At 38.9% G+C, this 16,126-nt stretch overlaps 2 protein-coding genes across 2 annotated transcripts in view; both read right to left on the reverse strand.

The window, feature by feature from the left end:
* Positions 1 to 1,815, reverse strand: part of ubash3ba (ubiquitin associated and SH3 domain containing Ba) — a 57,625-nt gene extending 55,810 nt beyond the window's left edge. Inside the window, exon 1 of the mRNA XM_072671238.1 lies at positions 1,321 to 1,815. Within this exon, the coding sequence (XP_072527339.1) occupies positions 1,321 to 1,448 (128 nt within the window). The 5' untranslated portion in view covers positions 1,449 to 1,815. The remainder of the gene's footprint in view (positions 1 to 1,320) is intronic.
* A 2,410-nt stretch (positions 1,816 to 4,225) lies between these two features.
* On the reverse strand, positions 4,226 to 15,909 carry f11r.1 (F11 receptor, tandem duplicate 1). Its single transcript, XM_072692797.1, has 10 exons — positions 15,723 to 15,909; positions 10,241 to 10,300; positions 9,887 to 10,003; positions 9,412 to 9,552; positions 8,777 to 8,979; positions 8,481 to 8,583; positions 7,485 to 7,592; positions 7,370 to 7,382; positions 7,206 to 7,263; positions 4,226 to 5,716 (listed from the first exon to the last, which is right to left on the reverse strand). The coding sequence occupies exons 1-10, from the start codon at positions 15,760 to 15,762 to the stop codon at positions 5,681 to 5,683; spliced, it is 879 nt and encodes a 292-aa protein (XP_072548898.1). The 5' UTR covers positions 15,763 to 15,909; the 3' UTR covers positions 4,226 to 5,680.
* Between the last annotated feature and the right edge of the window lie 217 nt (positions 15,910 to 16,126).

Below are 16,126 nucleotides of genomic sequence, written 5' to 3' on the forward strand. Positions count from 1 at the left end.
TTACTTACCTTTAGAAATGGTGTGATTATTTTAATGAGTAAAATACTTTTACTTTAGGCTCCATAAGCAACACAATCAATCACTGCAAAAAGTGGAACAAGTCTGAGGCTGATTGTCAAATGTTGCTTTTGTCTTTTTATCTAACCTATTATATTTACACTTAGCTAACTAAACCCAGTTAAACATACTTTTAAGACACCGAATACTAGGGCTGGGCGACATGGTAAAAATCCTACATCGCGATATTTAAAGACATTTTTTATCACAAGACTATAAATACACCAGCAGCAACAGATCCTTAAAAACTACTAATCGGATCCTCTCCCGTACCGAATACTGTGTGTTTTATTCAACATCTGCAGCACTTCATCCAATTAAACCAGTCTAATTACACAGTGGTGATGAAACCTGCAGCTGATCAGTGTTTACTAAGCACTAACAGTGTCTTCGATATACTTAGAAAACCATAATGTGCACAATAACAATAACAAAATTGATCACAATACCATAACATATCATCATATTGCCCAGCTCTACAGAATACCACACAATACTTTTTTTTGGGGTTTAACTGACAAACCAGGTCATCGTCACACAATTTCATGACGAGCTGATCAACATAATGACCTGGAATACAATATTTCTACACTGACCTCCACAAAAATTACAGATGTGGTTCTCCTGCTCCTGTAAACTTGCCATAAACAACTAATCGACTTAGTGGACTAATCTACGCCCAGTTAAACACTATACACCTATTTTAAGGTTTAACTGACAAAGCATGTATTACAGGGCAGTACAGTGCCTTTATCTGAGGTCTTTATCTGAAAAAAACAGATGTGTGGGAAAAAAAAAAAAACTTGAAGGGTATGAGTTTAGGGCTAATTCTGCCCCTCAATCCCCCCAAATGAGCCAGATCCAGGGTCTAAGGCTGCTAGTGTCTATTGGGCAAAAAGTTGAGGTGTGTTTCTGAACTATTAGCACTGTGTAAAAACATCCAGCACTTAAAAAAACAAAAAAACAGGACTGTAAAAGAAGTCACCTTAAGACTAAGTCTAAGTCTCGTGTTCAGGTGAAGCTGGCTCATTCAACCCAGTCATGTTGAATCAATAACAAACGCCAGTTGGGCGCCATTACAACAGTTTGTGCTCATATGGGTAAGTGCTGCTCCAACCACAACAACAGCAATTGTGGCCTGTAGCCCACACGCCTTGTGTTTCAGCCTCACAGACCTTGTGCTCTGCGCCTGTCTGCCGTGTCTGTGTATATGAGGGATGATGAGGGAGGGGGTCAACAAAGTGCAAAAATCAGGCTACTCACGCCCTGGTTTTGGGGAAGCCCATGGACAGCAGCACGTCCAGACAGGAGCCGTGCTTGACAGTGCCCGGCCGGTTCTGGCGCTGCCTCCGCGGCGTAACTTTGGCGTAAAGCTCCTCTTTCGCTGCCATGGCTCACCGGTCCATTTGGCGCTGTACTACTCCTGGTGTTTCGCTAACTTTCGGCTGCGCCGAGGCAGCTACAACATGCGCTAACTGGACCCAAACAAGGAGCAGAGCCCCACGGCGGAGAGAGCCAGAGAGCGAACGGGAGAGTGGAGCGTGTGTCGGGGCTACGGGCTCTCTCTCAGACCGCTGCGCAGAAAGTCGGACTCGGCTTTGGTTTTGCGCCGCTTTTACTTGCTTCAACGACTTGGCTAGACTGCTACACACACTACACCCGTCCCTGCCGGCCCCCTGGAGCCGAGCGTGTGAGCAAAACCGCTGTCAGAGCTCATATTTGTGCAGAAATGGAGGCAGCATCCCTCGTCTGACAGTCGCTTCCTCTTCAGGATGACTTATTTATGAATGAGGGGTTGAGTGGCGGCTGGGCGAGCCTATCAGAGCGCGGCGTGCAGCTCTAAGCCCGCCCACTTTGGCCTTAAAGGCGTAGCGTTGAGAGACGGAGACGGATCTACAGAGGAGTTTTCATCATTCAGGCTTTGGCTCATATTTATATAGCTAAGAACTGGGGAGGGGGTCAATCATACTGGTCCGTACAACTGTCCTGCATGTCCAGAGACAGCACATCTAGTCTGGGGGATGAAGTATGGAGCCTACAGGCTCCTACTGAGGGTCAACACTGTGAATGCAGCAGTTTGCGCCAGTGTAATGTAAAGATTTCCAGGCTTGAAGCAAAGTAAATGCATCCCCTGAATGAATCCACACAGGCAGACAGACCAGAAGCAGTCCTCCAAAGAGTGAGAGGAAATTTGAGCCGTTTTATTCAGAAATTGCTGTGGGGGAGTGTGAAATATGGCTTATACTGCCTCCTGGTGGAGTCGCTGTTATTTATCAATGGGAGTGAATATTAAAGGGTCCCTATTCTACATTTCTACAATTAGTTTTATGTTGTCTTCACTTCTGTTTAAGGTTATGAACCAATACTAGCCATGAAATCATTTTCACACAAATGTGGCTGCATCCCGATTACGTAACATACACACATATACTATATACTGTATGCTATATATTAATATTAAGTGCCTGAGTTTGGCAGGTTTGTACGCCAAACATTATTGCACTGACTGAAAACAACCTAGACGTCAACTGTCAGATGTTCATTGCTATCTTGGCAGTGAATTCACAGGCGCATGTTCAATTTATGTACACCCCCGCTTGTTACGCACACATGGACATGCAGCAGTGCACAAACCAACAGCGCATGCTAGTTGGCAGCTATGCAAAACTTTACAGTAACAATAAACAGAAAATAAAAGACCATAATTCTAGAGGCGAGGCTCTCCACCGCTTCAGCAAGCCTTCCCAGACCGAGCGTGATGCACTATTGAAATAGCAATCCGCCAAAATCAGACCGCACCTCTCTCTTAAAGGGAATGGTGAGTGACACACTGATTGGTTCATTGCACATCACACCCAAATCACACCCATGGTTAATTAAGAGACTTAGTACATGCCTTTTGCGCATTTCGAGGTGTGCAAGGCACACTTTTTTTGCCGTCTTTACAATAGCAAAGGCACACTGGCGTCATAAGTCAAGCTGCGTGGTGCGTGGTTGACAGCTCACCTAAAAATCGGTAATATAGGGCCCATGGTGTTTTTCTTTTCATCGTAGAGGCAGCTGACATAGTTTTGACGTCCTCTCAGTGTCCAGTCAGCTTGGTGTGCAGTTAGATTGTAGACAGTCAGCTCAGTTAGCTTTCAGCCTAGCACAAATACCTGGCTTTCCTCTTCATAATGCATTGTGGTCCCCCGGCCTCCCCATGTTAAAACCCACTGCTACACTTCTTGCGTTTAGTCTCTTTTGTCTGGTTTGGTTATGCTGGATTTTCTTTTTAATGGTGAGATGATTGTGTTTGAAGTTTATAGTTTGTCAGGGCCATGTGCAGAACTCTCATTATTCAACTATGGCTAGATAAATCCAGCTTCTATTCAATGACTCATTTAAAACAGCACATTAAATATTCACATGAAAACAGGGCTTTTGAAAAACACAACTCCTCATTTCAGCAGTCTTAACAAAAGTGATGTTAAGGTATGGAGACCTGCTGTTTAAACAACTCCCAGCAAAAAAAACTTTGTTAGAAAACATGCTTCGTCCTCACGCTGTATTTAGGTCTATTTTGGGCATTATGCTTGGTTCTTGAGGAATTAGACAATGAACATTGACATCAAGTAGGGGTCTTACAGCTCTCTGCTGAAGATCATGCCAGCTGTTTAGGGACTGATTTGTTCTCAGAGAACAACTGAGAAGATATACACTTTCCAAAATATCCAGATACGCTATGTCCAAATGTTTGTGGACACTGCTTTTAATGAATGATTCCAGTTATTTGAAGCTGCACCCATTGCTGACACAGATGTGCAAATGCACACACAGCTTGTCTGGTCCCTGTAGAGAAGTACTGCCAATAGAATAGAACTCTCTGGAGCGGATAAACATCCTGACCTCACTAACACTCTTGTCACTAAAGGCAATCAAATCCTTACAGCAATGCTTTAAAATCTAGTAGAAAACCTTTCCTGGACAGTAGAGACAGTTACTCCAACAAAAGCAGCATACATTTTTAATACCTCTTGATTTTGGAAGAAAATTAATGAACAAGTGTCCCAATACTTTTATCCACATAGTATACCTGTGGATTGAGCATCGGTCAACAGTACATTTTTAAAAATGTAACAGTAAAGAGAAGTTTAGGAATAAGTTTTTATAAGACAAAATACATGAATACCATCAATGTATTTATTGAAAAAGCCAATTAACAGCAAGAACATTTAACAAATGTAAAATATAAGCAGGTTGGACAGGGTGATTAAACAGGATTGTTATTTTGTTATGATGTAAACCAAGACATTTAGATTTTGGTTTCCAAAAACATTTAATTGTTAAGATCACCTTAACTGGCAGAGACTACATCTAAGCAAAGATACCTTTGAGAAACCCAAGCAAAAGTGGTTTGGTGTGAAATCCTCAAGCCTGAAAGGAGAGGTACATGCAGGATGTTACAAGTTAAAGTAGTCCCCAAAGGAGAAAAAAAAAACAAAAAAAAAAAACTTCCCCACCAGATTCACCACTTTTTTTTACCACCACGAATATTAAATATGGAATTTAGAAGACATGTGCAGACCCCAGACATTGTGACCTCTGGTTCCCCATCACTGCAAAGTTCAGCAACATTCTCCATAATTAACTAGTTCACACCAAACCACTCTGAATGACCTTGTTTACATCTTAACCACTGAATTACAATTTATCTGAATCTGTTATCAAACAAATTAGATCAATATTGCCTTATTACAAACGCTTCTAGCTTGATGTACATCTTCATGTGCAGCACAAATATAGAAGAAAAAAAAAAAAAAAAAAAAAAAAAAAAAAAAAAAAAAAAAAAAAAAAAACCACAAGAGACAGAACAATACATCTATTTACATTTTCATAAAAGATGTCTAAAAAAATTAGGAGGGGGAAGACAAAGTACACACTCAATCTAAAGCTTTTGATTTAGTAAAGAAGCCATAAATAGAAGATTTGGAATATTCTAGTACTTTATTTTTCCTCCATAAATATACAAGGACAGGTCAGTAAAAACAGTTGTCTATCAAACTCTAACTAATCACATTTCACTTTCGCTAGACACCACGTGTGTGTCACTGATAAACCAATTTAACAAGCTGACTTATTCAAATGACCCCCCACTGAACATTTTTAAGGGTTTTTTTTAAGCTGAGGTTTTAGATCTGCATCAAATCCGTAGCAAGGCCACACACACACACACACACACACACACACACACACACAATTGTTCATTGCTTTAGAAGTGAGGTTTTAGTCAAAATCTCCCCATTTTAAAAAGGCATTACAACTAAGGACAGAAAGGTCACCCCTTCAACAAGTATTCATCATTTTCTCCTTTGTCAGGGAAAAAATGATATAATTTTGTTTAAGGTAATAAACCACATTAATGTATCCAGAAGGGCCAATAAAAACAAAGAGGACTTTTCAGTGGATATTCAGCTTACAGGTACAAGGCTCAACATTAGGGTCAGTGCAATTCACAACAACCAGAAGTGGCATTAAAAAATTACATCTCAGACACACGTACACACAAACAGTGTGTTCCCAGTTAGGAGACCATCAGCACAGCAGGAGAGAACCTTTACACCCATACAGGTGTTCCTTTAGGTTAGACCACGAATGAGGACTTCTGTTTGAACTCGCCCTGAAATAGACAGACACAGAGCGACTGTTAGGCCCAGAGATACTGTTAAAAGAGATTTCTGCATTTACACAGGGCTGCCAAACACACTGTAGATGAAAGACCATATGCTACATATCGGTTTCTTACATTACTACATTACTGTTATAATAAACATCAGTTTCATAAACCCTAAAATAGAACTTGGTGGGACTCCACAAGATATGCAAAATCAAACTTAGTCAGTATTATAAAGCTTTGAAATTTGCCTCATCTGGTCTTTTCTAACAATGATTTTATCTGATTTTAAACATTATACCTCCATCAAGCTAAATAAGGTTTCAAAGGTACTTAAGGTTTAGACCAAACGTTTTTGACAAAATAATTTTGATTATAATGTGGGAATATAGATCTTGTAGTATATTTTATATGGGAAAATATCAAAATGAATAGGTCAATAGAAATGAACTAAAATTACTTCTAAGTAATTAGCAATTAAATCTTGTTACATTAACTTCCATTCAAAGTTAAAGTTTTCCGGTAGAGGCACTGTTTTGTCATTGTTTTTGACAACAGCCTTATGCCTTCTAACAAAGGGGACTAGAACATAAAAGTAACACCATCAGAATGCTGACATCCGTTGATCAGGGGTGGGTTTTCAAAGACGTTTGTAATAGTAGGTAGTTCGTACCTCATACTTAAGAACATTCTAAAAAATCTCTTGAAACCTTTCGTACAACTTATGTGGTATTTGTTCGTACATTTAAGAGTGTTCTAACCCCTCCGTAACTCACTAAGAACTTCTTAACTTGAAGTTCATGTGCAGTTCTACCTTAAAAACTATAGAGGGCGCAATAAAACACCACAAACATAGCACCTTTCTAAATCCTAAATATATATAACATTCAAATTAAACTTACTACCTTGAATTTTGTAGGTAATATGTTCCTAATACTGTGTGTATCATGGTGTAGTGGGTAGCATTAACAGCCTTCCACTAGGAAGCTCATTTAAATGTGTTTCATTTTATGACCGGGTTTAAATCACTTCATCATATTAATTTTTTCCAGTTTCTTCAAGCATTTAATGAAGTTCGTCTTGGGAAAAATTCAGAAGCTGGTTTGCCATGCTTCTGGACTGACTAAACGGCTAAATATGTGCGTATTTACAGGTTTGATATGCGATAGGTGGGGATTGCAGGTTTTTCTTGGAGAACGGAGAATTTTTGGAGAATTTAATACTTACTGGTTATTCGTTTTTTTATAATAATTATTTGCCTAATGATACTTTTATTGTATAAAAAAGTTCAGGTTTCGGCCAGCGGTGCCTTTCCAACGGAGAGTCAGCAAAAAACAACTTAAAACTCATTTGTAATTTTGTAGACTAAGAAGGCTTTTGGGTAACAGTGGCAAAGCTGGCCTTCTTAAAGTTTGTTTCTAAAGTTGTTTGTAAAGATTGATGTTCGGGAAACGCACCGCGGATCAGTGTCAGAGCGTTAGTTAGCTGTACTTACATCATCCTCATCTGCGTAGTTCTGTGCAGGCTGAGTGTACACGGCTTTTTTCTGCTTGCTGTAAGATAAAGCACACAAGGTTTAGAATCCATTTGCTGCGGCAGATATTTTACTGGAACTGTTGTATTGCATGAGTAAAAGTACGCAAAAAAACAATCTCTTACCTTTCTGACATTTCTGGGTGGAGAAATGAAAAGTATAGCGTTAGAGGAGCGTTATACTTTTTGAAAAACAAAAAAAGCCAAATCACAAACACACAATCAAGAAAAGAGAACTTACTGGGAAGATATCCCTTCTTTTTAGCGAACCACAGGCCAAAGCAAAGCAGTGCGATGGCCAGGAGGGCTACAATAACTCCGGCAACAATGCCTCCTGTGTTCAGATCACCTACAAAATCAAATGACAAACATAATAGGTTGAGATGACTGAACTGCAATCAGGACATATAGTCGTTGTCATGCAAAAACCTTGCATCTAAGTCAAAGGAGAAGAAAAATATTTTGGAGCATTCAATTGGTCAATTCATCATTACATTTTGCTAATGCTAATTTAAACTATGTTAAAAAGTAAAAATGGAAAATTGGAGATACAACGTATTTGCACAACATTGACAATATACTGGTTATACAACACTATGGACCAGTGTTTCTCAACCCTGGTCCTTGAGGCACCCTGCCCTGCACATTTTAGTGATTTCCCTGCTCCCAACACACCAGATTCAACTAATCAGCTCATTAACAAGCCCTGTCAGAGTTTCTGGAGTTGTGTTAAAGCAGGGAGTCCACTAAAATGTGCTCCATACCTAGGGTTGAGAAACACTGCTACACACAGACACCAAGGTCCTGAGGATTTATCAGTATCAAAACACTGCCAATAAGAGAACAATATTTAGTGTTTCATATTGTTTCAGGCTCCTCTGGGTAGCTCCATCCCTTTCTGTTGCTTGAGCTCAGAAATGACTGTTATATATTTGACAATTCACAGCTGGCAACTGACCAGGAATTAGTCAATTAAGCACTTGTTAATTGGGCCCAAAAAAACACCCTCCCTGCTCCCCTGGCTGCCCACCGCTCCAGGCATGTGTGCTCACTGTTACTGAGTGTATAGTGACCGCTAGTGTGTATGTGCGTTTTCACTGCACAGATCGGTGGAAGTCCATTTCTGATTGGTCAAAGTTTGTAGTTCCTTTTTAAATCGCAATCAGTCATGAAATCAGTCGCACCCTAAAAGCAACATGCATGAAGGGAACTGATGACAGGTTGAAGAGGTACTTACGAACATCCATCAACATGGTTTGTCCACGCTGGGCAGGCCCATTGCCATTAGCGGCCTCACAAAAATATTGTCCTCTGTCCGCCTTAGCCACCCTAGGAAACTCCTGTTACACATGGAAACACACAAAACGGTGTCATTTTCCGATCTCCAAAGGGAAGTTTTTAAAAGGACAGTCAATACATAGCCGTTACCAGTTGGTCTAACTAGCAGATCTACAACCAAACATTCAAAAGTCATTCTTGTTCAACAGGTTCAGCAGCAGAATCAGACATTAAATAGCAAGAATGTCCACTGACCAGGTTGCCATTCTGAGCATTCATTTTGTATGTCATGTTCTTGAAGTTGGGGAACTTGCTGGGGTCTTCAGGTAGGGGAGTTCCATCTTTGAACCACTGGTAGGTGGATGGGGGGGAGCCGTCCTTGTCATAGCAGGTTAGCAGAACGTTGCTGCCTGTTGTCACTGAGGTGGGGACTCGGCTGACAGGCACCGAAGGAGGTACTGTGGGGTACATGGACAACTATTATGAGCAGAGGACACATAGAACAGTTTATGAACATCACAGTTAACGGCTGCACCTACTGATGGGGACGAGGAGAAAGAAAAAAAAGAAGAAAAAAAAAAAAGAAAAAAGACATTCTGATTGGTTAAACCAAGTCACATGTATAGACAATATAAATACAGTCAGATTTGAAATTAATGTGGATTTTCTCCTTAATGATGGGTGTATAATGGCTGGAATAGTGTTGTGTGGCTCGAGCTGAGGCACTCCGTTTCACATTGAACACAAGAAAATGCTTCCTGAATTTTACAAAATGTGCAGGCATGTCAATAAATTATCAGCCACGACTTAAGCCCTGGGATGTCACTTTGTACCTGGTATGATTTCTTCTCAACTTAGCTTCCAAGTAAAAGTAGAAAAGAACAACTTACCAATCACTGTAAGCTTAATTAAAGCTTCTGCATAGCCACCGCTGCCAGACACCTCACACGTATAGACACCAGTGTCTGCTCGGTTGGTTTGTGTGATCCTCAGACCACCATTGTACTGTGTGAAACGTCCTTTGTACTGGGCTTTAAAAAAACAAACAAAAAAAACAATGGTTTCAGACTTAAAAAATATATTAAGTTCATTGTTTTATTTTCCTAATAACTGGATTCATGACAGTAACACATGCCTTCACATGTTCTATGTGTACTCTTAAAAAGGTTCTGGAGTAAAGACATTGGTTCTGTACAGAAGCACAACAACTCAAAGGACCCTTGGGAAATCATTTTTGGAATGGTTAAGGGGTTCTTTGGTTTGGTGGAAAACCTTGTTGTAGATGGTTCTATACAGCAGCAATAAGGGTTCCACTATCAAGTCGTTAGAGTAAAAATAATCGATGGGTTGCAACATATGACTTACAGGTAATCTGGCCATCAAAAAAGATGAAGGACTGTGTGCCCTGCAGATTCTTAAATTTCCACTCCACTCTGGGCAACGCTCCAAAGTCAGCAGTGTAGGTACAGGTCATGTCAGCTCCTGAGGAGACATCAAGAGTGCACAGTTATTACCCTGGAAAGTGCTTTCCTTATTCAACCAATACAAGCAAGCCATACCACAAGTCTCACACTAAAAACATTCCAGTTTAAACTCAGATTTTCCAAGGAGGTGGTCATTTTAAGCACATCTTGTGTTGTCCTCTTTGAACCATCAACACACACACAGCTCATTTACACAGAGAGGCGCTAGTATAGTAAAATAGGTGAATGCACTTACCAGTGTTTTCTTTTGTCATCAAATTTGGTGTTGTAGTGCTGGCAGAAAAGGCATGCAGGCCTGAGAGGAAGAGGGAGAGAGGGATTAAGATTTATATACAATCCTACCGTTTGATTAAAGGTTTAGATTTAAAATGTGTTTCCAATAACAAATAAAAATAAACAAATTTGCCCGTTTTATTAAAGTAAATCAAACAATGGCATTATAAGATTCTGAAATTCACCCAATACAAGTTGTTTTCAGCAGCTAAAAAGAAATCCACATCTTGGGTGGCTTAAAAAAAATAGTAATAAAAAAAGAAAATCCATTATTTTTAAAAACACACACAAAAAAACATCAAATTAGAACATTGTCTCAATTTACCACTGAAACAATGTTTTAATTTGATGTTTTTTCCCAATAAGTGAAGATTGTGTTTTAAAAAATAAAATAAAATAATAATAATAATAATAATAATAATACAAAAAAGCAGAAACTGTGCCTCTAAAATAAAAAGCATAAAGTGATATTTTGATTTGTTGTCAGTAGAGGACTTCACTTATTTACACTTAGAAAATCAACAACACATGTCATTTGAACAAGGAGGGGGGGGCATTCCTTGGTATATGAGCATAAACATTACTATACAATACTCCAAAAGTCTGAACCATTTTTTTTTCCATTAAATAAAATTCCATTTGGTTGCAGATACATTTTTAAATTTCTGTCCTGTGCTCCTTTACGGTTTCCTTTTTTTTTTTTTTCTTTCTCGATTTTATGGATAACTAACTAATCAAAAAACAGAAAATAGGCAGAAAATAATTATAGTATAATATGTAATTACACAAAATCATGCAATTTTATTAAGATGTCATCAAATTACAGAAATTGAACAATACATCTATAATACCCTTTGGGTGCGATTTCCAAGGTCTGCTAAATGCCGTAAATGTAAATAATGTAGATTTAAATAGCAATTATTGTACATATATTAATATAGAGAAATATGTAATTAAATATGTTTTATTGTGTTCACGTTTATTGTGTAGTGAATATATCAGTCTTACACCCAGAGAGGGGAGAGAGGAGAGGAAAAAAAAGTGAGCTGGCAGAAACTCCTGCCCACACTCAGAGCTTCCTTATCTGCAATTCATCACATTCTTCCTCACTTGCAACATGACCCAGAACAGTATTCTTCACTCGTACCTGATTCATGATCCAGCCACTTCAATGGAGTGAAACAGGTTTTAGAACAACAATAAACTCAAAGTCAAACCTTGCATCACTATGTGGTGAGACAGCGTTAGAAAATGGAAGAGGAACATCTAAAGCTGTGGTATGTGAATGATGTTACTTAGAACATCCTAGATTCAAACTGAGGTCAAAAAAATGAACAATGCATCTGTTAAAACAACGTTACACAATACAATAACCTCTTAAAAATGGCCCAGTCATGCAGCAGAACATGACTTTTCTGCATCAGAAAAACTCACTTATGAGGTATTCAATGGGAAGAGCACATGCCCTTATTGCTATTATATTATAAGTATAGCCATCTCATTTATCTCCTGGGTTAGAAAGCTGATGTCAGAGTGCAGGGCCAGTCATATTACGGCATCCCTGGAGCAAAGAGGGTTAAGGGCCTTGCTCGAGGGCTCAAAAAATGGCAGCTTAGCTGACCTAGGTATCAAACCCACAACCCTATGATCAACTAACCCATTGCTCTAACCACTGAACCACCATTAGTCCTACTACATCACAAGCCTAAATGTGTGGCCAAAATCACTGAAAGGCTCGTCTTACTTTAGTACACATTCAGCCACTGAAACTTCCAGAGGCAACAGGTTTCATAAAACTGGGCCAGTGTGTCATTGACTGGTGCACCCTCAGTCACTGAACTCTGTAGCTCCTTGAAAGTGATTGTTGGCCTCTGCCTGGCTTCTTCTTCTTACATGGACACAGAGTTTAAAAACAAGACAAATCCAAGTCTAGATGGTCCTTTTCTCACAGATTTTCTCACAACTGATCCACCAGTGCTCACTGGGATATCCTTACACTTTCTTCTCTAGGCTTGTCACATTATTTTGTGCTCATCACTTTGTCTCTAATGTTATTTGGTCTTCATTTTCATGGCTTTCCTTCAGATAACAGACTGGCTAATAGTACTTGAACTGGGAGAGAGTGTTTAATCCAGAAAAGGGGAACGTGATAATGATTCAAAGGAGTCCTTTCCTTGTATGGGAAATCGTCATCTGTGATAACGTGGTGCTACCACAGCACAGGGGTTGAGCAGCTAAATGATTTTTTGTAATAGAATACCAAACTTACAGAAACTTACAATACAGTCTACTACATACATACATCCTATCCAGATGTTATCTCACTCTTCTTTCTCTGTACTGCACTTTTATTTATCTGATAGTGTCTCAGAACAATCTGTACTACCGTCTCAACCAGTGACTCATCTGTTCTCCATATTTAGATCTACTTAATCCAGTCTGCACTGTTCTTTACTGCTGCACTTAGCACTTTACTTTAAATATACAACTCTGCACATGTCAAGTTTACAGGTGTGTCTGTGCGTGTATGTCACTGTGTGTGTGTGTAGGATGGGTGTGTGTGTTACTTCTGTAATGTCAGTTATCGTGCACTGTGAGCTACTGTAACCAAAAACAAATCCCTTGTATGTGTAAGCATACTTGGCCAATAAAGTCCGATTCCGATTCTGATTCATATCACTTTAAATTCATTCATTTTGAGGGTCATTGTTTTAAAATAAACACTGCATAAAATACATGTCATTTATTATCCAGACAAATTCAAGGCGATTTTCCCCAAAAGCTTTCTAACATCAAGCACTTTGTTAACTAGTTCTTAAGAACGTTAGTTAGTTAAACCTTTTGTACCTACAGTACTAAGTGTTTTTTTCCTGCAGTTCAGCATTTAAACACCAGAGGGCAGTCATTCTGTGGGGACGAAGTCTGTGTGAGAATATAGAGAATATCTATGCTTATATGTACACTTAAATATACACAGATTTAACTTCATATTGGTAATAATATTGGTCACAATCTTAATACATTGCATTTATATCACATTCCAATCAATTAGAAAACTATTGCTTTTCAAAGCTTTTTTAAAGCTTCTAGTTCATGTCTGTTGTCAGGTGAGTGTATTTTAATATTTTATAACAGCTAAAAAAAACAAAACAATTAGATTTCAGAATTAGTATAATAATATATATTTTTTATTTTAAAATAAGACATATGATCATTCCGAGTTAAATTGTTCTTTGAGGTTTAACTGAACGAGCTTCATACAAGGACTTTTGTTTTACTAAATTGTTCATTTCTGGTTCTCTCGTGTCCTTTGTTAATAGGCTTAGTATACAGTAAGATCTCACCCCTGATTAGTTTGAATGGGGTTCAATATGTTCCATTAATAAATGACATAAAGTGCTGTATACTGTTATATCTGTATATGCACTGTAAATATATTACAAATGGTTTGGCATGAGGCACAACATTCTGAGAGAGAATTTAATAGATTTAACTATCAAAATGTATATGCAATTAATAAACTCACTACTTACCAACACAGATCTTCTTATATTTAGGACACCCCATCTCTAACTAGAAAAGTTTGTTTATAATTAAACTAATGATATGAGGTCAAATGGTGAGAGTTCAATAGAAGTATTTGACTAATATAATCATTAAAAAAGCTGATATTAGGAGGAGGCTGGGTCTAAGCTCAATTTCCGAATAGTAAAAACGAATAGGGGATAGTGAAACTGAATATCGCCGCCATCACACCCAGTAATATGTGGTGACACAGATTTACAACAGGAAGGAGCTCAACACTCAACAACACACTAACTTCATTTCTGTTGAACACACACACACACACACACACACACACACACACACACACACACACACACACACACACACACCTACAAAACGGACTTTGCCTTTCTTTTATATTTACAGAGCAGGCCTACTCTTCACCACGCTACACACTACCTACCTACCCACCAACCAACCTCTCGTTATGCTGGTGCACATGTTCTCATCTCAGCCTTCAGGAGATCATCAGCTAAATACACAGTTAGGCTTTTTTTTTTTCCATAACCCAGAGATCCAATACCCAGTAATTAGACCTCTACAGCCTTATATTATCTTAGGAATAGTTGAACAGCATACACACAATCTTCCTACCTAAGGTGGGAGTCACCCCACAACTTCATTCCAGCAGTTTTTAAGTAAGGTTGTAACCCAACTTCACTAAATAAAGGTGCTTCTCACGCGTCTGCTTCAGAGATTAGGAGTAGGTGTGAAGAGCCTATATTATATTATATTACATCTATATGAAAAACATGCTTCTCCTATGGCCACTGAAGTGTTCAGATCCCATTCATTTATACTTTGAGTATCCTTGATGAAAACCTGCTCCACAGTCCTCCAAAAAAAGCAGATTCTCAACAAAGCCTCCTGACTTTTGACCTGACCTGCATTTCTGCTCAGCTGTAGGCCTGCTTATTAGCAGAGGAGCCTCAGCCTTTCCATGTACGTCCTCCACAAGCTTTTATTTGTGGTCTGTTGGTTCAGAGCTGCTGTTGTTTACATCCAGAACTCAGACCAAGAAATTAATTAATTAATAAATGACAAATCGAGAGGAATTTAGTCCAGCAGGCTCCATTTTCCGTACTGACAGACACTGGGTGCACTAGCAATCAGAAGACTAGACGCAGCTGAGCTTTTCTGCTAGTTTAGACTAGATAAGACCTTTTCCTCTTCTGTAATCATGTTGTTGTAGGAGCTACTTTTACTGATACTTCACTGATATAAATACTGCAGGCCTACTCTAGCCTTGTTAGTTTTACTTTATCTTTGTCCTCGGTCTGTACTCAGGCAGACATTTCCTTGTTTGTGTGCCTCTGTTGAGTTTCGGGGGGAGGGGAGGCGCAGACATCGTCTCAGAGGCGATACTGTAGCCTGAGAGCTAAAAGGCCAACAGTTATATATATATATATATATATATATATATATATATATATATATATATACACTTTTCACACGAGTCGTCGATGAAGTTTCAGAATAAGTATAGTTTCAGTATATTAGAGCTCAACAGACACAGTAATAGATAAAGACCACAGTCCTTCAAACAGGATAAAGGCCTGTGATACAGGTGTGCTAAACAGGTGCGTCCACAGGTAGCAGCGGTAGTTTCACAAAGCTGATGAGGGAAGATAGGATAAGCAAACTAGCTAACTACATATTAAATCCATTAACCATAAACAAATACAATGTTCCAAAATGTATTTTTTTTAATGAACTTTGTATGAATATGTAAGAATTTAAATGTATGTTAAACTGAAGGGCAAATGCATTTGATAAATTAACATAATAACAATAATACATAATTTTAAAATGAAAATATTTAATATATCCATATATGGATATATCGTTTCTGTCGGAAGTAAAGCCAGCAGTCTTACCTGTTGCTTGCAAGCAGAGACAGATCAGCACAAACAACATGACGACTGAGTTTGAAATATCCTGTTTTTAAATATCCTGCTTTAATAATAAAAAAGAAAAGTTATTAAAAAAAATCGTCGACTGAAGACAAGTTTGTCTGTAGCTCTTATGGCTCAGCAACAACACGAGTCAAGCCTCAGCACTGAACAGAAGGCGGCTGAAACTGGACGCCCTTCCTGGTCAAACCAGTTAGCTACCTGAGCTCGGTTTGGCCCCGCCCAGTGAGTGACGTAGCGAGGGTATCGGTGCGTGACGTTTTTCCTTTCGGTAGATTCCCTCCAGATTTCCTCTAAACCAAAACCATGACTCAATATAAAGTCTCAGGAGAGGCCCTGCAGCTCTACAAACACCTTTACTGATGATA

Source organism: Salminus brasiliensis, chromosome 1 (assembly GCF_030463535.1).
Source record: "Salminus brasiliensis chromosome 1, fSalBra1.hap2, whole genome shotgun sequence".
Taxonomy (NCBI): domain Eukaryota; kingdom Metazoa; phylum Chordata; class Actinopteri; order Characiformes; family Bryconidae; genus Salminus; species Salminus brasiliensis.